Genomic DNA, 27,577 nt, shown 5'->3' with positions numbered 1-27,577 from the left:
GACAAACAAACGGCGTTGCTAACAGTCTTACAATGACAGCTGTCAGTGTGAACACCTTATCCCAAGTTGTTTTTGAACAATATAGCGGACCCTGTCTGAATGATGGCCAAACTTTACTGATGGTTTATGAAGTTTATTACATTGTTTTTCACTCAACAAAAAAAAAAAAAATCACCGTAAGAGTTGAACAAACAAAGCAGAAGTGAGCATTAACGTCTCATTCACAAACTCTCTCTCTCCGTTGCATTATCATTAACATACACAGCAAATTATACAAAAACACTCATACAACTAACATTACTAACAGATTTACAGATCACAATGCAAACGGGAGAAGCCTCGTGTTACGGTCGTCACGATCGCTACAATGTACATCAACACATGTACCGCAGGGTAAGATTAAATTAATGTACATTTAACCAGTTTAATATGGAGAGGTACTGAAATGCAGACCTTCATTTATGTGTTTTTGACCTACACTGTTAATGTTACATGACGTGAGAACAGTTAGTTATTATGTTAGCAGGGAATCACTAACTTAATCGTAACTTAATGAGAGTGTGACCACCAGAAAATCCTCTCAGGATACCTGGAATCAGTGTTGCAGTACCCCAGGCACATCGTTTTGCCATTTTTGTAGCATAAACACCATCAAACCGCTGAGAGCTTCGGATTTTCCAATGCATCTCTATGGCGTTGAAACCTAAAGATGTCCGAGTTCCGGTCCCAGCGCAACTGATACTCAACTGCCATTGGCTCATCTGCGTTCGAGGGGCGGGGCTTACCGATAGGTCAATTATGCAGAATACAGTTGTTTCTATGAATTGCAACAATCCATTTGCTTCTCTTCCCAGTAGCTTTCCGCAGTCTCAAAAAATATACCTCAGATTTCTAGTCACATCTGTTTGTACAGTGAATCTCAAAGCTCTTTCCCGTTTTTTTTTTCTTGTTTTTTCGCAACATTCATGCTGAAAACCAATGCTGTCAGTGTCTTTTTGCCACTCAGCTGGCACTCCACCCGACAGTGACGTCATGTGCATACCCTCTATAGGAAAGAAGGACCTGATGACGCAATTAGTGAGACAACAACAAACAACCACTTGCTCCACACACGTCTTTTTTCTTTTTTTTTCTTTTCTTTTCAAGGAAAGCCCTAATAAATATTTACCCTTGAGATTGTTTTTGTTTGCTAGCCTTGTAAAAGTAGCTCACAGTCATTGAATGCGTCATGGATTGATGATGTAAAACTCCAGATGAGTCTTCTTGCAAGCGTCCATTTTTAATGTGTCTACTCTTGACTGCTGTACAGTCTAACAATGATTATGTTTACATGTGTACCAATAATGCGACTATTTATAATAATCAGAGTAAGGTCTTAATCGCAGTAAGATGTTTACATGACATGAGTCGAACTCTTATCTCCAGTTTACATGCAACTTTCATTATTCTGATTATTTGCTAATTAGTATATACCACACTCAGATAGGCATACAGTATGCATGTTACTGGCCATTGTTTTAATCTACTCGCATCAAATTCATAATACATTTTTATGGACCAAGCTTACTGGATATTATTCGGCGCTGTGATGAGCATCGCAATGTCGGGTTTGCCTGCTGCCATCGCTTTCTTCGTGCCATCTGGATGAAGATACGGAGCAGAGACTGCGCAGCGAGTTGTGATGAAAGCATTTAGTGATTTGGAGAAGAGAAAACTTCAGAATAATGTCACAAAGTTCATTCATGAAGTTGTGTGAACAACACACAGTATCCATGTACGTCCGCGCACATGCGCACTTTGGTCAGAATGGTGATAATGCGATTAAGAGGTTTACATGCCTGTCTATAGAGTGCCGAAGTAATGACGTCACTTTGTAGGCCAACCCGGAAGTTAGCGGCGCATGGGTTCCCTCGATCAAAAAGCCATTCATTTTCCCCATAGACTTTTGGAAAATCGCAAAAAATAAGATCTGTGTTCAACAAAGAGTTATGACCCTTACACGTTTTGTCTACCAAGATAATCTTTACAAGTTAATCCAAAATGTATACATTTTGAAGCCCAAATAAAGCCGTCAGATATAAAATGCTAACGGTAGGCTATAAACGGACTACAGCACACCATGGTCGCGGATCAACGTCATCATCAAGCTTCATCAAACTTTATTTAAAAGCACGCTCGCTCATTATGATCTGCGCTGTGTATGAACACTTATCCACTTTTTCATGAGAAATATTGCCCATTCGTTTTTTCCAAAAATGTTAGAAACTAATTTTGTTTATGCGTGCCTCTCTGAGATTTATCTTTTGTTAATGTTTTTTCAGACAATATGATTATCACTGTGATAACATTAAATGACATGAAACACAACCCAGTCTCTTTTTGTTAAATGCAAGTTTATGTATGATCAATAATACAAAACGTATAATAAGCTTCACATGAAATAAAGCATACAATTCAGTCAAACATTCAAAGTCAGTGCTAGTCGGCTAACTTACAACGGTAACGTACAGTCATAGCCTAAAAATAAACAAGTAATGAAACTTCACTTTGCACTCAGCCTAAACGATTTGCTAGGGAACAAATTATAGATCCATGAGAGCAAATATGGGCCGTTAAATCTCCACAAGACTAATTATAGCTGGAGACACAGAGACATCAGAGCCAGCGGCAGAAGGACTAGCCGAGGAAAGTCAACTCTTGCCAGCTAAACAAGCGCTGACCGCCGCTGACTCACTGGAGCTCACAACTCCGAAAACACCAGATAAAATGTTTAAATAGGCACTCTTCTTATAAATAAACCACAGATTTGAGCTTTAAACAACTACATTATCGACTGAAAAAGTCTTAAAACTACGTTTTGTCACACATTAGATTTTAACACAAAAAGACGTGTAAACACAGCCCATGTCAGCCATTTCTCAACGAGACGAACATGTGAAGAGAGTAAACTCCAAATGTTCAAGCATCCAACTTTGTGCGAATAGCGCGATTTATTCACGCCACATAAGTTCTTCATTCTTAGGCTGAAACACGGGCTAGTGAGAGATTGCCTGTTTGTCACAATGACGTCTAAAGTCCCCGCCAAAGGATGTAGTCCCTTTTAGCAACTTGTTAGCCACCATCGTTTTTAAGACACAATAAAGTTTAAAAAAATCACAAGCAGGTTTTAACTAATGTGTTTTATGTCATAGATCAAAACGTGAAAATATTTAGAGGCTTTGTTAACCACATACCTTATTTCAGGCGATTTAGCAAAAACCCATTCAAAAAACCCATAGACTTTAGGGCGAGGGAACCGGTAGGGCTAAAATGCTAACTCACTTCCGCGTTTTGGCCTACAAAGTGACGTCATTACTTTGGCACTCTATTGCGATTAAAAACGGCGTACGCCACCTAGTTTAATGCGACTATGGTTGCTATGATTATGAGCATAATCGCATTAGTTTGATCGAAGTATTGCATTTCCATGAGGTAAAGTTTAATCGGCATATTGTCAAAATCTTATTATAATCGCATAATGAAGGAGCATGTAACAGAGAAGCGTAGTCACTGTGACATGGCTTGCAGGACCATGTTCTTTCAGTCTGACAAGCAACAGTCATAAAGGACTATTATATATCCAGTGTGCAAATACAATATAAATACACCATATAAATACAGTCTGCACCTGGCTTAAAAGTGGAGTTACCTGAAGTACCCCCAGCATTGCACATTTTAGATGTCTCCCTAATCAAAGGGAGATTCAACTCATCAGCTTGTTAGTAAAGACTCCAAGACCTTAGATCGGTGTGTCAGATAAGAGAGACTTAAAAAAATGTGTAGTGTTGGGGGTGCTTCAGAACCAGGGTTGGGGAACACTGGTCTAGCCTATATAATAATAAAATGTGTGTTTGCTTACCCTTGTGGTGAGCAGAAGTTCTTCTGCTTGTCAGAATGAGTCTTTGTACTCCTAATAAAAGACATATTTTAATAATCATTTTATAAATGATTGCCAGTACTATATATTTTGTGTATCCTATATGGCAGGGGTTTTCAAACTGGGGTCCTCCAGAAGGTTCTAAGGGGTCCCCAGAAAATTTCAGAGGATAAAAAGACAAAGCAAAAACAGATTGTTAATAAGTTGTACCAAACATTTCCTGCCATATATGTTTTCTTTGTATCTTTCTAGTGAGTTTTTCCTCACTATAGTCCCCTTTATCTCGCTCACTTGGGTTGTAAGGCAGTATTCTTAACGCAGTACGTAAGCTGCTTACATACATTTATTGCGTAAGTTTCTAATACAAATTATTTTTAATAGAAAATGTTCTTCTTCAGGTTTATAAATCCAAAATTAAGTATAGCCCATTTAAGTTTGGAAACAATGTTGTATTTATAATGTCACACTTACTATTTATCTAACAGATTAAATGTTTTTCCATACATAAAAATATATAGATGGATTTTAGGAAGGGGGTCCCTCATTAAAGGTTAATCATATTTGGGGCGTTTGAAAACCCCTGCTATATGGCTTACATGTCCCTCCATTCATGTTAAACATAAACCATAAAAAAAGATGGACGAGGCGCCTTAATTCTCTTTCACTGATGAAAAGTGAAGCTGCCAATGTCCCAATATGATGCTGACTTCTTGCGCCAGATTTGGCACCTGAGTCTGCGAAGTAGTAAACGCAGGACCTGAGTCTGCGCAGTAGTAAACGCAGGACCCGAGTCTGTACAGTAGAGAGTAGGAAGTAGAGCCACGATATCAAAACCCTGCCCACACTCCCGCAGCAGAGTTTACTGCAGAACAACTCATTATGTTGGTGTGAAATAAACAGTTATGGAAATGTAGAAATTAATGTTGAAGATCCAATCTCCTCCCGAAAATCCCGAAAAATGTCCGTTGGTGCCTCAGTGACTACTTCACTCAGAGAAGCTGTCAATCTCAGCTGTCAATCATGATGCCACACCCCCGTTTTATAGCTTCAAATATCTAACAGTATCTAAATATCTAAAACAAAACTTATTTTAAAAGATGAACACTTGAACTTACATTAGCGTGATAAAAACAACCTAAAATTACAGAAACCATCTTTGAAAAAAAAACATCTGAAATGTAATTTGATTGTTTAGTTTGTCTAATTTCCCATTACATTACACAGAGAGGGCAGGGTTTATGAGCTATATACTGGGACCAACCACCTGGGGGCAATCGAGAAGCTTTGGCTTCACTTTTCAGGACTTGTGCAGCTTGATGTTAAAGAGCATTCTGTAGCAGACATGTTTGCTAAACATCTAAGCATTTGATGCGTTGTATTCTGAATTAAATTTTACTTACTTGAGGTAATTTGTTTGTTCTTTATGTCTGGAATGTAGAAACAATGTATACTTAGTATTGGGTGTAACAGTGTCAGAATACTTAATGTAATAAGGCTTGCTGTTTATTTTTTTAGTAGTCTAAAAATATTACATCTCTTTTAAAATTAGTTGTTACACTCATGTCACAGGGTGTTTTGGTGTTGGTTCATGTTCCTTGTTCCTCGTTCATGTTTTTGGTTTATCATGTTCTTGCTTTGTTTTAGTGTCATGTTCACAGTCTTGTCATGCACTTCCTGGTCTTGTCATGTGATTCCCATGCCCTCATGTGTTGTCATGTCATTGGTTCATTGTCTCATCACTGTTCACAGGTGTCACTTGTCTTGTCATTAGTCTGTGTGTATTTAAGCCCTCATGTTTGCCATGTGTCTTTGTCAAGTATTGAATGTTGTAACCCGCTTTTGGTGAGTTCTGTTAGTTAAAGCGCTTTATAGTTTGTTTTTGCCAAGTCTTTGTTTTATGTTTCGTTTGGAATAAAGCTGCATTTGGGTCCAACAACTTGCCTCCAGTGGATACCTCCGTTACACCAAAAAATGTCCTTGTTTCCTCAATCCACTTAATATATTATAATATATACTATAATATATTAACTACATTAAATTATGTGTAAACTTTCTTTAATTAAATTAAGTATTAAATTCATTTTTGAATGTACTTTGCATTGTATGTTGTGGATAACCAACATTTCAATAATGTATTTTTAAATTCAATATTCTTTTGATCAAAACTCACGGTGCTGTTTGATTTGATTGATGGGTGTAGCTGTTGTCCCAGCTGGAGGTGAAGTACAGATAAATCAATCTGTGAGGAAACACAATAACAGGTTGTAAATGATAATGTAAAACTGATCACATTTTCTCATTATGAGTGCCTGTCTGATGAATGAGAAAATACAAACTATAGCATAAAAAGAGTGTTTTATTATATGCATTTAATAAGGTTAATCATGTTTTTAGATGGTAGTTGTCATGGTCTGTTTTTTTGTGTGTTAAATTCCTGACAATTCCATTTTTAGTTTTCGAATCCTTGAGTATGCATCCACCTTGATATTTCATAATTAATTGCTAAATACAATGATATATATTTTGTCTTTATTTACATAAAGTTTTCACACATCCACCTCTTAATTTTATTTATGCACTGTTTCTTCTTCTCCATTCTGTCACCTGATGGAGTTGCCACTTCCTTGAACACTGAACCCAACTCATGGCAGCAGAGAGAAAATGGCACAAATCAAAGGACCCGTCTGACCTGAGTATGTATCAATCTCTGTATTCATCATTTTCTGTTAAAGGGGTGGTTGCATGCGATTTCACTTTTTTAACTTTAGTTAGTGTGTAATGTTGCTGCTTGAGCATAAACAGTATATGCAAAGTTATAGCGCTGAAAGTTCAATGCAAACGGAGATATTGTCTTTTAAAGTTATGGCAGTTTATTGCTTACAAAAACGGCCGGTTTGGACAACAACAAGCTTCTTCCCGGGTTGGTGACATCATAAACCCTTGCCATTAACATAAACACTGCCCCCGCAAACACGAAACAAAGTGGGCGAGGCCACGTCGCAGTCATTACAAAAGAGAGAGAGCTGTTGCAGAACTAAAAACTACATTTGGCCATCTAACCAATCTAAGACCATTGTGTTTTTTTGGAGGGATTTTAAAGTCCATGCTGCTAAATCGTCATATTTCCACAACAAGATGAACAGCGCTTATAAGCATGCACACTTTTCAAAACTCTCTCCTCTGTCCCCCTCTCACCACCTCTTTAACTGCTGCTGATTTTGCTCATTTTTTCACTGACAAAACGTTGATCCGCAATCCGTTCTCAGCACCACACTCACAGGAACCCAACCACAACCACAGCCTGAAATCTTCTCTACACTCACTGAGGCAGAAGTATCTAAACTTCTCCTCCCCAGACATCCTACCACCTGCCCTCTAAATCCCATCCACTTACACCTTCTACAAGCCATCTCTTCTACACACATCATCAACACATCTCTCTGCACTGGCATTTTTCCTACTGCATTTAAGCAGGCTTGAGATAACAGTGAAAGTGAAGGCCCAGGTAATACTCGGAATTTGTCCTCTGCATTTAACCCATCCAAGTTAGTGCACACACACACACATTAAGAGTAGGGATGGGCTTTTCAAGCAAAAAAAATATTCGATCGCTGGGAATTATTTGAATATTATTTGAAAATCGCACCCCTCCCCCACATGCACACAAATTGGCATATATAGGCTACACACATAAAGAAAGAGAGGGAGAGAGACCATTCACGCTTTCAATCTGTATGAAAACAAACTGTTTAATTCATCTAATTCATTTAATTCAAATCTTAACTTAATCCATTTCATGATTGTAACGTGCTGAAACATATTAATATAATAAACATAACCGAATGACAGCCCTTATTAACATAGTCCGACGATTACCATAAATCAACTGCTTGTAAGGCTATAGCATTTCCACTTTCTACATTGTATTTCCATTTAAAAAATGAACAAAGTAAAACAATATTTACGAAAAATCTAAACAGTTAATAGTTTATTCTGTCTTCATAAGTTGGTCATAACAATAACCTATCTCATATTTGTATTTAAAAAAATGAGCATTGTTCACATGTTCGGGATGAAGACGCGAGTGCAATCTGTTCACGATTAGTCCGGCCGCAGAGAACACCCTCTCTGATGGCACAGACATCCCAGGCACACACAAGTAAGCCTTTGCTAATTTGGTCAGTCAGGCGTATTTGTGGTTGTTGGATTTTCCACTAGTTCATGGGGTCGACATGGATGGGTCGGCACGTGTCCTGGCAGTACTGATTTAGTTTGGTTGTGTCTGAGATTTGTACGTTATAGTCCTCACCAAACAGGACTGCGATCGCAGACGCAGGCAGCGAATCACTGTGACGCACCCAGAGCAGTGGGCAGTCATAATGCTGTGGCGCCCTGGGAGCGATTAGGGGTTAGGTGCCTTGGCAGGAAACAACCTCAGTCGGTGGTATCGAACCTTTTGGTTATCAGTCGGACTCACTAACCATTAGGCCACAACTGCCCCATTATGTCTATCTCCTACCATTCATAACAAAAACACTTGAACGAGTTGTTTTCAACCAGGTTTCGTCTTTCCTCTCACAGTATAACCATTTGGATGTCAAACAATCTGGTTTCAAAAGTGTACAATCAACCAAGACTGCATGACTGTCGGTCACTAAAGCCCTGTGGATTGCGAAAGCTGATTCCAAATCATCAGTTCTCATTCTACTGCCTTTGACACTGTGAATCATCTGATCCTTCTGTCCACCTTCTGTGATGACACTGGGCATCAGATTCCACTCCACTGGTTTGAATCCTATCTCACAGGTAGGTTTTTCAGGGTTGCCTGAAAAGCTGCACAAATCTCAAGCTGTCTGGCGGACATCTCGGAATGGATGAAAAAACATCACCTGCAGCTTAATCTGGCAAAAACTGAGCTTCTCGTCTTCCCTGCCAATCCGACTCAAGGGTCTGTGGAATTTGCATAGCAAACCCCGGCCACCCACGTGGGTATATAAGGAGCCGTGCATGCAATCTCGCATTATCTTGTTACCTGCTGAGGAGCCGAGACTGTAACGGCCAGCTGTTCCAGCGGTACAGCGATTGTGGCACGGGGACATAACTCCGTTCCCTCCTTCAGGGAATGAGGGTTACATACGTAACCGAGACGTTCCCTTTCAGTCAGTCACTACACGTTGCGTCAGTGACTGACGGAATGGGGTCCCTATCTAATTGCGCCAAAATGGCTGTCTTCTATGAGGGGTGGATTATACAAAAAGAGATGATTGCTAAGCAAACTGAGAGGAGAACTAACGTGTATATGCTCGCCAGCCGTCTGGCCAAAATCCCATAGTATTCAGGCGTCAGTGAGCTTGTGCAAATTGTAGCCTCTTTTTCCTATTTGTACTGGAGATGAGTGGTACCCGGTGGGGTCTTCTGCTGTTGTAGCCCATCCGCCTCAAGTTTGTGTGTGTTGTGGCTTCACAAATGCTTTGCTGCATACCTCAGTTGTAACGAGTGGTTATTTCAGTCAAAGTTGCTCTTCTATCAGCTTGAATCAGTCGGCCCATTCTCCTCTGACCTCTAGCATCAACAAGTCATTTTCGCAAGGCATTTTCGCCCACAGGACTGCCGCATACTGTATGTTTTTCCCTTTACACACCATTCTTTGTAAACCCTAGAAATGGTTGTGGAGAGTGGAGAGTTCCTGCCTCAGGTGGAGGAGTTCAGGTATCTTGGGGTCTTGTTCACGAGTGAGGGAAGGATGGAATGGGAGATTGACAGACGGATCGGTGCAGCTTCTGCAGTAATGTGGTCGATGTACCGGTCTGTCGTGGTAAAGAAGGAGCTGAGCTGTAAGGCAAAGCTCTCGATTTACCGGTCGATCTACGTTCCTACTCTCACCTATGGTCATGAGCTGTGGGTCATGACCGAAAGGACAAGATCCCGGATACAGGCGGCCGAAATGAGCTTTCTCCGTAGGGTGGCTGGGCGCTCCCTTAGAGAAGCTCGGTCACTCGGGAGGAGCTCAGAGTAGAGCCGTTGCTCCTCCACATCGAGAGAAGCCAGCTGAGGTAGCTCGGGCATCTATTTCGGATGCCTCCTGGACGCCTTCCCAGGGAGGTGTTCCAGGCACGTCCCACCGGGAGGAGGCCCCGGGGAAGACCTAGGACACGCTGGAGGGATTATGTCTCCCGGCTGGCCTGGGAACGCCTCGGGGTTCCCCCGGAAGAGCTGGAGGAAGTGGCTAGAGAGAGGGAAGTCTGGGCGTCTCTGCTTAGACGGTTGGCCCCGGATTGTGCATTTATATTAACAAAGCTTGGTGCACAAACTCTGCTATTGTTGGGAGTCATTGTTCAGCTAACCTGGAGTTTCTCATGGTTAAATGTAGACCGTTTTATCTACCGCGGGAGTTCACCTCCACTATTATCACAGCAGCCTATATTCCACCCGATGCTGATGCCAAGCTTGCTATGAAAGAACTTCACGCAGCCATCAGTAAACAACAGACTGATCACCCGGAAGCTGCGTTTATTGTTGCAGGTGACTTTAATCACTCAAACTTAAAGTCAGTGCTACCCAAGTTTCACCAGCATGTTTCCTGCCACACCAGAGGAAACAAAACCTTAGACCATGTTTACACAAACATGGCCGGAGCTTACGTTGCGACACCCCTCCCCCACCTGGGACAGTCAGACCACCTCTCTTTGTTTCTCAGACCCAAATATTCACCCCTCATCAACCGCGTGAAGCCATCAATGAAAACCATCAAGGTGTGGCCTGCGGGGGCAGACTCCACACTCCAGGAAAGGTTTCTAAACACAGACTGGAGTATGTTTGCTTCTCAAGCCACCAGTGGCGCTCACACGGACATTGACTCCTACACCTCCTCAGTATTGGATCATATCAATACCACCATCGACAGTGTTACAACCCAGAAACAGATCACCACATACCCAAATCAGAAGCCTTGGATGAACAGGGAAGTACGACTCCTGCTGAAGTCACGCAATACTGCCTTCAGATCAGGAGATGCACAAGCCTACAGCGCATCCAGGGCAAACCTGAAGAGGGGCATCAAAAAGGCCAAGCACTGCTACAAGCTTAAGATTGAGGGTCACTTTTCCAACTCTGACCCTCGACGCATGTGGCAGGGCATCCAGGCCATCAGTGACTACAAACCCCCCCACTCCACCCCCGCAGCCACTGATGTCAACTTCCTGAATGAGCTAAATTACTTTTATGCTCGTTTTGAAAGAGACAACAGAGAAACTGCCACCAAGCTCAAACCCTCAGCTGACCACCCACCAATCACACTCTCCACCACAGATGTCTGCAAGGCACTGAGCCGGATCAGCGCGCACAAGGCTGCTGGACCAGACAACATCCCTGGACGTGTGCTCAGGGCATGTGCGGAGCAGCTCGCTGGGGTTTTTACAGACATTTTCAACCTGTCTCTCGCCCAAGCAGCTGTACCATCATGCTTTAAACGCACTTCCATTGTGCCAGTGCCGAAACACTCCAGCCCGAGGTGCCCTAATGACTACCGCCCTGTAGCACTCACACCCATCATTATGAAGTGCTTTGAGCGGCTGGTCCTGGAACACCTAAAAGACTCTATACCATCCACATTGGACTCACACCAGTTTGCCTACCGCAGCAATAGGAGCACAGAGGATGCCGTTTCCATGGCACTGCACTCTGTGCTCACCCATCTGGACAGTAAAAACACTTATGCACGCATGCTGTTTGTTGACTTCAGCTCAGCATTCAACACTGTCATCCCATCCAAGTTAATTGCCAAACTTGGAGACCTGGGCATCAACACTTCAATGTGTAACTGGATTTTGGACTTCCTAACTGACAGACCCCAGAATGTTCGATCAGGATCCACCTGCTCCACATCCATCACTCTTAACACTGGTGTACCACAGGGCTGTGTGCTAAGTCCGTTTCTCTACTCCCTCTTCACCTCCGACTGCAAGCCTGTGTATGGAACTAATTCCATCGTCAAGTTTGCGGACGACACTACGGTGATTGGTCTCATCAGCAACAACGATGAGACTGCCTACAGGGAAGAGATCCAGCACCTGGCCACATGGTGCGCTGATAATAACCTGCTCCTCAACACCACCAAAACGAAGGAGCTCATTGTGGACTTCAGGAAGGAGTCAAGAGGCACACACGACACCATCCACATCAATGGAATGGCTGTTGAGCGTGTCTCCAGTTTCAAGTTCCTGGGGACCCACATCTCGGCGGACATGTCGTGGACGACCAACACCTCCAGCCTGGTCAAGAAGGCTCACCAGCGCCTCTTCTTCCTGAGGACACTGAGGAAGAATCAGCTCTCCTCGGCTATCCTGGTGAACTTCTATCGCTGCGCAATAGAAAGCATCCTGACCAACTGTGTGGCAGTGTGGTATGGGAGCTGCTCTGTTGCGGAGCGCAAGGCACTGCAGCGGGTGGTGAAAACTGCCCAGCGCATCACAGGGACTCCACTGCCTGCCATCGAACACATCCAGAGGAAACGCTGCCTGCATCGAGCTCGCAGCATCCTCAAGGACTCCTCTCACCCAGCCCACAGACTGTTTTCTCTCCTGCCCTCCGGCAGGCGTTTCAGGATCCACCGGACCAGGACCAGCAGACTTAAGAACAGTTTTTTCCCCAGAGCTGTCTCTTTATTGAACTCAAACCCCCGTTGATCCACTTCCCTCATAAACTGATAACTCTCCTACCTCACATCTGCCTTCACTTTGTTATTTGCACTACTGACTGTTTATTACAGTAACAACTGTTTACTTATGCATTCTGCACCACCATACCGTAACTGGATTATGCTCATCTGCACTGCCGACTGTATTTACAGTAACAATGTTTACATTTGCATTTTGCACCGTACTTCTAACTGGAATATGCAACCACTTTCCACTGCACTTTTACACTTTCTTTCGGATAGCTCTGTCCATAATTTATTGTACTAACTTAATCCACTGCTATATTCCTCATATTAGCCTAACATATTATTGTATACCTCTAACTGTAAAATTCTGTTCAAGTAATAACCGTCTGTATATTTATTCATAGTACATAGTCACCTGTAAATTCTGTTTATAGTAATAGCCATCTGTATATTTATTCATAGTACATATTCACCTGTAAATTCTGTTTATAGTAATAGCCATCTGTATATTTATTCACTGTATATATTCATCTGTAAATTCAGTTCTACTTATAGTAATAACCATCTCTCTACTTATACATATTTATATATATTCAGAACATTTTTATGTCCTGCACTTACGCAACCATTGTATATATCCTGCACTTGCTGCTATTGCACTTCTGGTTAGACCTAAACTGCATTTCGTTGCCTTGTACTTGTACTTGTGTAATGACAATAAAGTTGAATCTAATCTAATCTAATCTAATCTAATAAGCGGAAGATGATGGATGGATGGATAATAAGAATTATGTTATTTATATATTAATACGTTAATATGTTAATTCTTGGAAACGTGGGCCTATGCCTACATTTTAATAAGTAACTGATAAGGCAGTTTGGGGTGTTCAGTGTTGTAGAACAAACCGTCAAAGTATCGTCCAGTTATGTTTACAACAGGCTTTATTTGTAGATTGTTCATCATTTAACCTCTCTCAAACTCATCATCTCTCTTTTCTGCTTCCCTGCCCCTGCTTCGTACAAAAAAAAATTCTGATGAGTTAAAATAAGATAAGGTTACTTTAGTTTTTAGATTAACTTACTTTAGTTTCGTCATGTTTTTATAGCCTACCTCAACTGCGTGCAGCAGACCATAGAGTGGTGCAGACTCTGGACTTCTGCTTGCGCTGCAGTTGCTAGGAAGTGTGCGCGCACGCGTTAAAGGGTAACTAAACCCTAAAACAACTTTTTTTAGTTAATAATCTGCAAGACTGGGGCTTTATTAGTGCTGTTCATTGATTAGAGTAAATGTTTTGACATTTGGTGTAAAGTATTTTAATTCTACAATATATGGTGTAAAAACCAAGCGGCAACCTCCCCCAGTTTCTCTTGAAGTCAATACGGAAGTGACATAAACTACAATTCATCGACTGGCCGCTAGGGACAGGCTCCAAAAGGGAGTAGAATCTCACTGAGCCCCATGTTAAAATGCCCAACTTTACAGCAGAAAAAAAACATGTTTCCAGCCTGGCACAAATTGTGGTTTTGGTCCACATATCTAATTTTGCCCTTCATGACAACTCATTAGTTTACATTATATAAAGCTTTAAAAGTTCTGCATAATTAAGGGCGTGGCCACTTTGAGTGATAGGTGGATTGCCGTTTGTCTGCTGTCTGTTAGTCATCATGTCACCTCAGCTCCACCCACGTCCCGCCTTTTTGCCCATTTTCTGTTATCCGGGAGTGACATGCGTTGACGCTAGGGCTGTAATCAACCAAAGTTGAAGTCCTGAAATTTTCGACTAAAAATGACGTTAGGAAAAAAAACGTTAAATGAAAAAACTGTGCGCAGTACTTGGTAGCCTTGTTGTCTGCCTAAATGAATTATAAATAAACATAAAAAACTAGTAGGCTATTTGCAGTATATTAAATAGTTTTTTTCCTGATTATTTTGCATCACGTGCACCTGCGCAATAGCATAGCCTATGATTTCCAAAAATATAGTACTATGTTGCCAACTAGTGATATCATCACAAGAACTTTTGAGGAATATGAAACATAATTTAGACAATTGTTTTTGTCATATGTATTATAATAACTGACAGACACTATAATTTCAGAGGACAGAGGAGCTCAGCTCAGCTTCGCGGCTGAGACATGAATAGACTATTAACTTAAAGCTTTTACTCTTAAACACAAAAGGCACTTCCACTTTAATAAAAAAAAGGAATATTTATAAAACAAGCCAGATCAAGAGCAGAAAAACGCTCTCACAATTAAATAAATACAGCAAACTAGCCTACTTCAATCTGTCTCTCTTCTCCAGTGGGTTGGGCTGATCCAAAAGAAGTAAAAACAAGGGGGGTGTTCTGAAGACAGACTGTTACCTGTGAAACAGGGGTGCTCTGAAAACACCCCCATTAGCAATTAGCAAAAAAATCGACCAATCAGAATTTTGGTCGAGCCAGAGCGTATCGACTAATAATCGACCAATCGACTGGGAGTTTACAGCCTTAGTTGACGCGTTGCAAGCTCGATCCTACATTACGCTTCAAAACTGCTCTTCAGAATCCTATGGGTGATGTGATGTCACAGACACTACATCCATATTTTTTTACAGTCTGTGGTAAAAACATCTGAGTGCTGCCCTCTTAAGGTTGAAAGGTGGCTACTGCAATTGAATTTTCCTATTGGATGTTGTTTGTTGGCTCTTCCTACCCATGCACCTGGCACGAGCTCACCACGCCCTAAGAAATGTTTTCCTGTTGATCACATGAGAATGGCTTCACTCCAGTATGAAATCTCATGTTCCCTTTCATAGACACTGCGAGACCGTCGCTATGGGAACGCCTTCGGTGTGACCAATGTCTGAAGCCCTTATACCATCACGCCAATTGATTGGCTAGTGACGCTTAGCGGCGCCTAAGAAATGCGTCATGTATGCTTATATGCACGCGCTAGGCGTCATATTGTCAGATTTCATTCCTTCAGGAAGCTAATTTTCTGTTGCCCGTTGGAAAGCGGATTTCATGTTCACAGCTACCCTTTTCAGAGCCGTTTTACTCCTCTAAGCGGACACAATGAGCTGCAAGAGATGTATCGACAGGTTCATTGCAGGGAAACACAGTACAGGTGCGTACTATGCTTAAGCATGCTTAGATTGCACTTACTGTATCTCTGTTGACACTGCAATCGCCTGCATCTAAAGTGTACGTTCGACTCGCCATTCTAGTCTAACCCTCGCCTCTCCGTTTCTGCGGCTGCCGAGGCACCGCACGAGATGGACGCTTGGGGTGATGCCGGCGATCCAGAGCACATGGAGAGTGAGCAGACGGAGATCTCCTTTCTCTCTCTCTTACCCGGTCGCGTCCGCACATTTGAAACCGCGATAGCGACAACTGTCTATTCGTCCATGACGAAACGCTACCACACCATAAGCTTGTGATTCGATTCTTTTTCCGTGGTTTTTGAGATTGTAAGATAGGCCGCGTCTAACCCCCACCTCTCCATTACTACGGCTGCCGAGGCGCCGCACGAGATGGACGCTTGGGGTGACGTCAGCAAGTCGAGCACACGGAGAGTGAGTAGACGGATATCTCCCTTTCTCTCTCTCTTCCCCGGTCGCACCCGCGCATTTAAAACCGTGACAGCGACTACTGTTTATTCGTCCATGACGAAACGCGGTCTACCCAGAAGCTCGTATTCCGATTCTTTTGGCCGTGGCCCCTTTTTGATATGATTAAGAGGTCGCTCGTCTAACTGTCTCTCCGCTTATTCAGTTGCAGAGGCACCGCAAGAGATAGACGCTTGGGGTGACGACGGCGAGCACTTGGAGAGTGAGCAGACAGATTTCCCCCTTTCTCTCTCTCTCTCTCTCTCTCTCTCTCTCCTCCGGTCGCGTCCGTGCGTTCGAAACCGCGACAACAACGACCCTGTTTATTCGTCCATGGCGATATGCACTCGTGCTGAGATAAGCTTGAGCTGGAATGGGACTGCGAGGCCACGCAAAACCGTCCAGCCGAAGCTGGACGATTGATTTATTCACCAGTCGCGCCCCACCCAGTCTCGTAGGCTTCATTCTTCTTTCAAGACCTCCACCACGAGGTTTCGAGGTCTTGCAAGCAGCCATTTCTGGCGCACATTACATAAGTGGCGTGGATTTCGCCACTGTTTTCAAAATGGATGGATCAGGCATTAGCCTCCTTGTTAGAGCGTTCGAGTCCCATGCAGAAAGACCTGGGTTCGCGCCCCACATGGAGCATGAGGTGCAACCCGGAGAGATTACAACAACAATTGCTCAATATCAATTTCTCCTTGTTACGCTATGATGCCAGCTGTTGAAGGGACTCTCACGGCCCATCTCGTGTTTACTTCGGCTTCATTGTGGAAGCCACGCCCCCTGCTGCCTTCCAAATTGTATAGGATAATTAAAAGGCATACTCCTGAGGCTGTAAGAAGCTCAGGCGGGCAACTAACTTGACGCTGAGAGCTACCAAGCACATCACCCGCGCATTAGGCAGGCCATGGCGAAAATAGTGTCAGTAGAGCGCCACCTTTGGCTTATTCTCACTGACATCACCGAGAAATATGAGTCTTCATTGTTAGAGCGCCCCATTTCTATGACAGAAAGTCTATCTGAGTCTGACTGGGTCCTAGGACTCGCCCACCAGTTCGACTGTGACAATGCAGGCGATTGATCTGAGCTCGACAGCCAAGGCCTCTCGTTCTCACAGGAAGTTCCTCAGGTTTACATTAAAAGGTAAAGCTTACCAGTACCATGTCCTTCCATTTGGACAAGCCTTAGCTCTTCAGACTTTCACAAATGGTATGGATGCTGTTCTGGCCCCATTGTGGCTCCAGGGTAGCCTGGATGCCAGCCGAATTTAGCCCCGCCCACAAAATGTTTTGCTCGGGCAATTCGGTCTGGACTCGCTCCATAGAGGAGGAATTATGCCCGAACAGAAACTGTTCGGACCAATGAAATTGTCAGGGCGGGCTTTAGACGATGATGGACAGATGATCAACAGTAACGTAATCATCCACGTCATCGAAGGCTCTTGAATTTGCTCTTATCCTAAACGGAGAACTTGTTCGTATATGCGTTCACCTTTACTATTTCTCTCAGAAAAGATGATCGTGTTGGTAAGTACTCTGTGTATCCTTAAATTATTTTATTACTGCCAAAGATCGTTTACACTCATGTTTTTCTTGTAACGTTACTTAATCATGCGTGCGTGCAGACAGGGTTTCCAAGTGTTTTTGCAATGTCGCGCACAATTGCTACTCAAAACGTTTGGTTGGCAAAATATGTTATTTTGGCAAGGTTGCCTGCTAAAATTCGCATTCCTGGGTTTATATAATCACATAATTGGGGTCGCTTCAACCCGCGGACATGGAGAAAAACACGGACTTGGTAACAGTGCAGTTGAGTTCTGTTGACATTTGACAACTAACGTTACGCGTCGCTCCGTTGCTCTGATTGGTTGTGGGTCTATCCAATTGAGGTCTTTCCTGGCTCGGTTGAAACACGCCCCATAATCAAAGCTCAATGGAGCGGTACCAGACTCAAATTCTGACTAGAATTGAGTATGGCCACGCCAGGCTAGCTCCAGGGTATCCGGATTTTGAACTACCTGGACGATTGGCTGATATTAGCTCAATCCCAGGAATTCAGGAGTTTTTGCCATTTGAGGACCTTAGGTTTATGCATAAACCACCAGAAGTGATTTGCTGCCAAGTCAGTAGACAACTTCCTGGGTATGGATCTAGATTCTGGTGTGATGCGGGCACGTTAGTCTCCTGCATGCTTTCAGTCGCTAAAAGACTGTCATTTCAAGGCAGGTTTAAGTCATTTCAGGCAGGCTGCTTAGTTCATTTTGGCCTTTGCCAACAGGCTGATGGACCTTATGGCAACAGCGTCCCCTGTAGTCAGTCGGACCTGCTCCACATGAGACCATTCCAATGATGGACCAATAGTCAGGAGATCTCGTCCCATTGCCAACCTTTTGCAAAGTCCTGGTTACACGCAGGGGCGTCATGCTCTGCATCCATGGACGAAGCTCCCGCTGCTCCGCAGAGGAGTCCAGTTAGGGGCATGTTGTCATCAAAGGACGATCACGACGGACGCATCCCTTACAGGGGCAGTCTATCAGGGACGCCTACCTTTGGTGTATGAGCGAAATGCATTGTTGTTGGCACATACATTGTTTGGAGTTGCTAGCAGTGTTCCTGGTGCTCAAACGGTTCTTTAATGTTGCCACGTATTGTCATGCCACCTCTTGCTGGCCCTCTCACATTTGGATTTTAGACCTGGTCAGTCTATTACTTGACCCTGAGCGGGGTGCATTAAGGTGTTCTCTGAAGGAATTGAAAATAATCATAAAAAATAAGATATTTGATATTTGAAATCCAACAAAGAAATTTGCTTTACTGTTGTCAACCCCCATTTCCTTATCAGAAGGGCCATCTGGAAGACAATAGAGAGGCCTGTAGGCCACATGGGAGTCACACCTTTACAGTGGGGGAAGTTTGGTCTGATTGGTCATTTTAAATTAATACATTTGGTTTCAGTCACATGGTCAAGGAATAGATAAAAGAAGATTGGAACTGTTGCTCTTTCTCTCTTTTTCTCTGGCTCTTGAGGTCATTGGGGCTTCTCTTCTTTGCTCTCTTCTTCTCTCTCTCCCCCACTCTCTCTCTCTCTCTCTCTCTCTCTAAGTTTCTCATCTCATACATCCATTTTGAAACTATTTTAAGTGTAACCATAACCAGATTTTGTCATTAAATCCCTTCTATTACTAATACTGTGTTAACTAGTTTTGATTTAGTATTGACTTTGAAGTGCTCCCTTTTGCAATACAATATAGTCACATTATAGCAACGCTCTCCCACATATTTGCTATTGTAACTGCACTTATCTCCGTAGTTGGTATAAGTTGCAGTGGGTGGAAATAGACGAGAAATGTACAGTTTTCTTCCATCTTTCTTATAACGTTTCTTTATTCTTCTGGCAACCCTGCAGATTGAACCATCTGCAGGAGTCCACTCTTACATCTCCTCTCTCGGCTAAGAGATTACAGATACTTAACTCAACGAGGCGTCTTATGCCTTTAAGTGGAAGTCGTTTTACTCCTGCGTAGATAACGTAACCTAGATCCAGCTCATTGCCCGATTGGTTCAATACTGGAGTTTTTACAAAGTTGTTTTTTTGGCAGGGACGGCTCCGACCATTCTGTAGATCTATGTCTACCCTACATCTCAGTGGCATAGATTGGCACAATTATTTGCATTTGGCATGTCTCATTGGGTGATTGAGGCTATTCTGTGGTCTATGAGGCGCGTGGCTCACTTCGCCTCTAGATGTCACGCTCACTCAACTAGAGGTATGGTATCGTCATAAGGCTCTTTTAAAGAGGCTATTATTTTGGAAGAAGTTTGTGTTGCGGCAGGCTGGTCCTCCCTTAACACTTGATTAAATGCGTTTAGACTGCTCCTGGCTCCCAGGTTTCATCTGCTTGAGCGGACGCTTTCCACGGCCTCCCAGCTACTCTCAGGTATGGGAAGGCGTTATGGTATATCGTTCCCATAGCGACAGTCTCGCAGTGTCGAGAGAACCTATGAAAGGGAACATCTCGATTACGTATATGTAACCTTGGTTCACTGAGTAGGGAACGAGACACTGCGATTCCGGCCATTCCCTTTCTTCGAGTAGTAGCTTCCTTTGTCTTTGAAATCTGACAATATGATGCCTAGCGCGCGCATATAAGCATACGTATTTCTAAGGCGGCGCTAAGCGTCACTAGCCAATCAATTGGCGTGATGGTATAAGGGCTTCAGACATTGGTCACACCGAAGGCGTTCCCATAGCGACGGTCTCGCAGTGTCTCGTTCCCTACTCAGGGAACCAAGGTTACATACGTAACCGAGACGTTATATAAAGTAGAAACATTATGAATGAAACTTACTTGACACTTGCTATCAACATTCAAATGAAGAAAATACGGTTAAATAATGCAGTTGTCAGTACACGTCAGGCTTTTCTTGCAATATTTTGCCGCCCTTCATGTGTACAGATACTTTTCATACATGAGACGCACTTTCAAACCCTGACACGCAAGTGGTTGCCATAGTAACGAACAACGATACCGCAACGTGCTGGTGTATGTATTCTAACTTTTATTTGAGGAAATCTGTTTATAATAAGCTATTAGGTTTGAACTTATTGATCCTGTACTGCCTATTGATTCAGTTAATTTGAATGAAAATACATTGCATGTATCTGATCTATTTTTAGTGGCATTCAGTATAGGATTTGACTGTTCATAGATTAGGTCAGTGGTCCCATTCTCTCTTGGGCTGCTGCTTCGCTAGCATCGTCCGCATCAGATGTTAACGCAGGCTCAAATTGATAAGGCTATGGTCTACAGACAATTCCCCCTCCTCCACTTCAGGTGAAGGTGGGGGATAAAAGTCCTTTACTAAAAAAGGTTTGTTGCAAAGATACTGGCTTCACTCCAGTCATTCTGCATCTTTGCGAGTTGCAATTTCCGAGTCTTCAAATATGGCAAGTGGGTGGAGTTAGGCTCTGACCTGGGGTTGAGTTACCTATTTCACCTGGCTCTGCAGCGCGAGCCTCCGTTGAATGCACGCGCTCCTCCCTTGATGTGCTCGCGGTTGTACTTTTCTTTGTAACGACAGAGGGCGACTCGGAGTAATTGTTCAATAAACCATAGACATCACCAGCAGTGAGAAAAAGTAGGCTACACAGGTGACAATATTTAGTTTAGTAGGCCTACACTTCACCAAAAACCATACAAAAGAATCGTGTTAAACTCAGTAAACCTTGATATTATTACTTGTGACATTAGAACAAAATGTATGTACACATGTACACAACTAAAATAACGATCTCTTAAATATTTCCCTTATTTCACTAAACATTTTCATTTAGTTTCGTGAACATTCTTATTAAACATGGATCTTTATTTTCAATAAAAGGGCGTATTTATGTTTCTGTAGGCTCATTTTGTAAATATAAGCCACTAATTTGTACTTAAAAAAAAAAAATTAAATGCCATGGTATCAGAAATACAGGTACATAGCAATTAGCTCAATGTGTTAAGCCACATATGCCGTATGCATCACTTCGTGGGTTTTGAGGGCAGTCGTGGCCTAATGGTTAGAGAGTCGGACTTGTAACCGGAAGGTTGCGGGTTCGAGTCTCAGGTCTGGCAGGAATTGTCGGTGGGGGGAGTGAATAACCAGCGCCCTCCTCCACCCTCAATACCATGACTGAGGTGAGACCCTTGAGCAAGGCACCTAACTCCCAACTGCTCCCCGGGCGCCGCAGCAATGCCCACTGCTCCGGGTGTGTGTTCACGGTGTGTGTGTGTTCACTACTGTGTGTGTGTGCACTTGGATGGGTTAAATGCAGAGCACAAATTCCAAGTATGGGTCACCATACTTGGCCACACGTCACTTCACTTCACTTAAATTAAATAATAATAAAAGTAAAACATAATTCGTAACTAATTTGTACGTGCAAACTGGGTGCCGGTGTGATGAGACATCATGCTCGGCTAGATTCACCTCAAACTCGTGCATCTTCGGATGTGGAGCCGAGCAAAAAGTTACAAAAAATGCGCTGCACACCGCCACACGAAATGGGGTCTCGCGCAAACAACGCGCACTACCACCCACTCCGCGATGACGTCATTTTTTGCAGAGTAACGTGTAGAGTATAAACAAGGCTTTAGTTTGTGTTTTCTGTTAAACTGCGTTGATTTTTCAAGCATTGATTTTGTTTTACTATGTTGCATATAGATCCATTTCCGTTATTAACAATCTAAATATATTGACAAATATAATAAAATGTAAAAATTCAAGCTTGAGATTTTACTGGCACGTGCCCCAGTAAAAGTGGTCTGGCGACGCCCCAGCCTGGGCCCCCGAAGGAGGCAGCACAGCCGAATCTTCATCTCCAAATGACTCAAGCCCACCTTGTGATGCGGCGATAGACATGACGTCATCCGCTGGGGCGCCGAATGAAGAGACTTGCCAGCGACCTCATCCGGCAACACCACAAGTTGCAATGCGCTAGAAGGGGGTGTGGCCCGAGGAAGATTTGTTGGGTTATTACACACCATCACCCTGGCCACCAGCCAAAGTATTCCTTCTCATGGAGGAAATAGATTGGGGTGTGGCGGAGGTGACTCTTACCTTCACAAAGGTAATTGAGTCTAGACCACAGCATTGCGATGGTAGTGTTCCCACAGGAAAACTTCAACAGCAGTGCTGAAGCTCCCAGGGAGAAACACACACACTGTGGCAGATCACTGCACAGACCAGCAGCAGGAATGTGATCTTGCTGGAACACGCCGTCATACCAACACAGCTGAAGAGTTGCTCGTCTCATAGAGAACTCGTTGAAGGCTTGCAGTGGACACAAGTGAAGAGAAACACAAATGTTTATGTTCACAAAGTAACGCCTTGTAAATATGATCTAAACCATCTATGCACCATCACAGAGAATCAATTTTTCTAGTCTGTCATGGAGTATATTGTGGTCGCAGTAGGGTTGAGCGATATGGACTTAAAAATGTATCACAGTATTTTCTGGTATTTATTGCGATAACGATAAAAATGATGATAAATGTAGTACCATTGCCGATGTTTTGGCTACAAGTGAGAGCTGCATGCATTCTTGATAGCCTCAGAAAAACAAACAATGATCTAAAGTAAAACATACCCGTCATCAAATAGGCTCCTATAATACATAAAATATATATATTTTTTTAAACTTAAAAATCCACTCCAGCCTTTTCAGAAATGGAAAAAGTTGCAGATATACTTTTCTTCAGTAAAAGAGCAGGCAATGTTTAAATAGTGCAACTGTGCTGAAAAACATCGCACAATACAAACAATAATAATTCAAATCGATGACCAGTTTGAAATGTAAACATAAGATTCTGTATTTATTCATATTCAGCAAAAGAAATAATCCCATTCCCAACCATGTCTTCAGATTACAAAAAAATTGCAAATAAGGATTTAATGATAGAACTTAAGGTAACACTTTACAATAAGGTTGTATTAGTTGACATTAGTTAATGCATTAGTTAACATGAACTAACCATGAACAACACCTCTGTACAGCATTAGTTAATCTTTGTTAACGTTAGTTAATAAAAATCCAGCTGTTCATGGTTTGTTCATGTTAGTTCATTAACTAATGTTAACAAGATTTTAATAATGCATTACTAAATGTTGAAATTAACATTAACAAAGATAAATAAATGCTTTATAAGTGCAGTTCATTATTAGTTCATGTTAACTATTGCAGTTAACTAATGTTAACTAATGAACCTTATTGTAAATTGTTGCCGAACTTAATAGCCTGATGTCGTCATATTCAGATTCTAGTCCGAATATGAGTCTGATACTGCTCCATTGGGCTGTGATTATGAGGCATGATTAAACCGAACCAGGAAAGAAAATGCCTCTGCACTCAATTGGATAGACCTACAACCAATCAGAACAACGGAGCATAGTTGTCAACAGAACTCAACTGTACACACGCTGGAAGAAGTAGAAGATGAGTGTAAACGATATTTGCCGGTGTTGTAAAGAATTTAAGGATACACGGAGTACTTACCAACACGATCATCACATCATCAAACTTGGTAATCATGTGCGAATGAAAACGTATGAATGCATATATGTCATTTTAACTGAACTTAGGACTGGTGGTGGAGCTTAAAGGGATTGTTCACCCAAAAATGAAAATCCTGTCATCATTTACTCACCCTCAAGTTGTTCCAAACCTGTATGAGTTTCTTTGTTCTGTTGAACTCAAAAGAAGATATTTTGAAGAATGTTTGTAACCAAGCAGAAAAAAGACTATGGTAGTCAATGGTTGCTCTATCTGCTTTGTTACAAACATTCTTCACTCTATCTTCTTTTGTGTTCAACAGAACAAAGAAACTCTTACAGGTTTGGAACAACTTGAGGGTGAGTAAATGATGACAGGATTTTCATTTTTGGGTGAACTATCCCTTTAAGGCATGGTTGGTCATTCAGTGTTTCTGTAAAAAAACTAAACTAAACATAATACTGATAAGATAATAATACTACGAATTCTACGACTAATAAAAATAAACTGCACTAAGGATTGATGAGCTGCTGGGTTCATGAATATTAATCACGTTGTCTGCGTTCGCTCGAACTGATTTGCTGTAATAGGTGAGCGCCAGCCAATGAGATTGCAGTTTGTGCATTACTTTCTTCTTGTTCATAAAGGTTGAATAATTCCACATGAACGCTGTTATTTTACAACAAAATACAACAAAGAATATTGTTTGCATGTAGCAAATCAATTGTGCGTGATATCAGACTCTATCTCGCTCTCTCTTTGAGTGTGTGAGAAGCACTAAGTGCTCTTAGTCGCGCGCCTCACACTAGTGTTTACTGTGCGTCAAATACATTGTGCATTCATTGAGATGAACTGAAATAGTGTGCTTTACCGATCGCTTGACAAAGAGCGAATCTCTCAATCGTTCAGTCCATGGGCTCAGCGAGTGAAAATATATCTGTGTGTACAGGTTCCAGATTGAAGAGGTAGCCCATGGTTTAGCGATAAACTCCTCCGCAGCTTCCGCCATAGTTGTTTTCCCTCTGCACGTGAGATGCGAATGGGTCGTGTCATCAACTATGCTTTATCATTATTATCGCGGGAAGAAAAATTATTATCGTGGGGAGAATTTTTACCGGTATATTGCAAACGATAAGATATCGCCCATCCCTAAGCCGCAGTATCAAATGCAACACTGAAATCTAAAAATATCAACTCAATCTTCAATCTCAAATTATCCATCTTTATCAGTGCTGTGAAGCTGTCCAAAAAGTAGAAATTTGAAGTAGAAAAAAGACTATAGTTTTTAAGGCATAATTTCTTTAATGGAATCTACTTGAATAAATCGTGTAAAATATCCTAAATTATTTAGTCTATGACACAATTAATTGAATTTTTATAGTAAATTGTCCTTTTTTATTTTAAGTTGACTCTCAAAAGTGTGTGAATTAGAGTGAATGGAAATGTCCTGTTTATATTAGAGTTATTTTGTACAATTGAAAGACACAAGTAGAAACAAACGTGTTATTGCACTGGCATTAGCAAAGTTATTGCTCATTGAACAAAGCAACATGCTTCACATTATTAGTACATGCAGTTATCCACAACCTAACCATAAGCTCTACTCTTCAGCACAATGGAAACGTTCAAAACATCAACATAACAGAAACCCTTTCAAAAGTCAAACATAACTGATCATTAAACATTAACAGATGTTTCCCTTCACTCTAATTCACACACTTTTGAGAGTGGGCACTAACATGCTGGGAACTAACAACTGTGTCTCTAATAATTTCACATAATTGAACTAATTCTCTTAAAATGATCTTGTTTCCTTAAAAAATATAGGAAAATGTATCTCTTGGTTTTATTAATGAAATGTTCTCAATATTTTCTTTACAACACTGAACTTCATGTTTCTTAAGGAAATATGCATACTATTTTTAATGATCACCTTATTTTTGTAGTGATAATTTATATTTTTAGTGAATATTTTTCACAGTGAACTTGCTGGAAGAAAATGGTGCCTTTTACAAATGTCAGATTCATGCCTGATAAAAACCTGTTTAAGCATGTGGTTGAAGTGTCAAAACAGCAGGTGAAATTTAAGAGGGTGCAGATCTTCTCACATGTTGCTGTGGCGGAGACTGTCTAATGACGTGTTCTTGTTAAAAATGTCTAAAAAGGTCTGTTTAGTGATTTGTGAGCAGCAAAACTCTCTTTATAGATATTATTTTCAGCTTTGTTTTCTGCCACATGAATTCAGCTTTGCATAAGATTTTGCAAGATTTTCTTTTCATGCATTGTACAACTTCCAAGTCATTATTTTAAGTCTGTGTCTTAAGAACATGTTTATGCAACTGGCCCCAGGTTTCAGTACTTGCCTATATAGTTCTAAATTTTCTGGTTATTTCAGATTTTTATATCCACCAAAAATCACTGATTAAAATTGTTATAACTTATCAATAATTGATCAACAAATTGGCTTGGATTAAACCATTAATTGAGATAATTCCACAATGGCAGAGATTCCTTTCTGCCGAGTTTCTCTATTTGTCTGGCTTAGCTGAAATTTTGGACTGTGTTGCCCAAAGCAAAACTTTGTTCAAGTCAACTTACTATAAAAAATAAATAAAAAAATCCAGTTATGATTATTTTAATCCAAGATTTTCCCTTTTAATATACATCTTTCAAGAAAATACTGTTAACACTATACAATAAGGTTCATTAGTTAATTACATTAGTAAAAATGAACATAATGAACTGCACTTCTACAGAATTTAATAATATTTGTTAATGCTAATTTTAACATTTACTAGGCCTAATACAAAAATTAAAATACAAAATATTACAAAAATAATACAAAATCAAAAGTTGTATTTGTTAGATAATTAATTGTGAAGTGACATGAACAGCTGTATTTTTATTAACTAGCGTTAACAAAGAGGAACAAATGGAGGGTGAGTAAATAAGGGGGTCATTTTCATTTTTGGGTGAACTAACCCTTTAATATGTATTGCATTAAACTAAAGTAACGAGAGGAACGTCGCCCAGTGTAACGAAGTAAAAGTACAGTTTTTTCATTAGAAATTTACTCGAGTTAAAGTAAAAGTAACCACATTTAAATCTACTCTTAAAAGTATTTTTTTCCCCAAAAAGATACTCAAGTAAATGTACACATGAACAAGAACATGTACTTCGTTACTACCCACCTCTGACTATATGTGTGAACTTGTGAATGTAAAATGTGTACTCTGAGTAAAATTTAAAAAAAAAGAAAAAGAAAATACTAATATGAACTTTTTTTTTACATTTCAACTCAAAAGGACTTTTCTCCAGACATGCTTTAGTTTATTATGATTAAAATAGTCTATGCCAGGGGTGTTGCTAT

At 41.4% G+C, this 27,577-nt stretch overlaps 1 protein-coding gene across 11 annotated transcripts in view; it reads right to left on the bottom strand.

Moving 5' to 3' along the window:
- Window positions 1–27,577, bottom strand: part of LOC307124498 (globoside alpha-1,3-N-acetylgalactosaminyltransferase 1-like) — a 40,040-nt gene that overhangs the window by 8,018 nt on the left and 4,445 nt on the right. For 2 of the 11 annotated variants that reach the window (XM_079813720.1, XM_079813730.1), the window contains exons 2-4: window positions 6,087–6,155; window positions 5,317–5,343; window positions 3,899–3,949 (exon numbers count right to left, since the gene is read on the bottom strand). In XM_079813720.1, the coding sequence (XP_079669846.1) occupies window positions 3,899–3,949; window positions 5,317–5,343; window positions 6,087–6,155 (147 nt within the window). Of the gene's footprint in view, window positions 1–1,567; window positions 1,743–3,898; window positions 4,567–5,316; window positions 5,344–6,086; window positions 6,156–27,577 lie in introns of those variants that run through there. The other 9 variants (XM_079813722.1, XM_079813724.1, XM_079813725.1 and 6 more) reach the window with 7 other exon arrangements.

The sequence above is a fragment of the Gobio gobio genome (assembly GCF_949357685.1).
Source record: "Gobio gobio genome assembly, chromosome: 4".
NCBI lineage: Eukaryota > Metazoa > Chordata > Actinopteri > Cypriniformes > Gobionidae > Gobio > Gobio gobio.
This window is presented reverse-complemented; position numbering and strand designations above follow the sequence as displayed.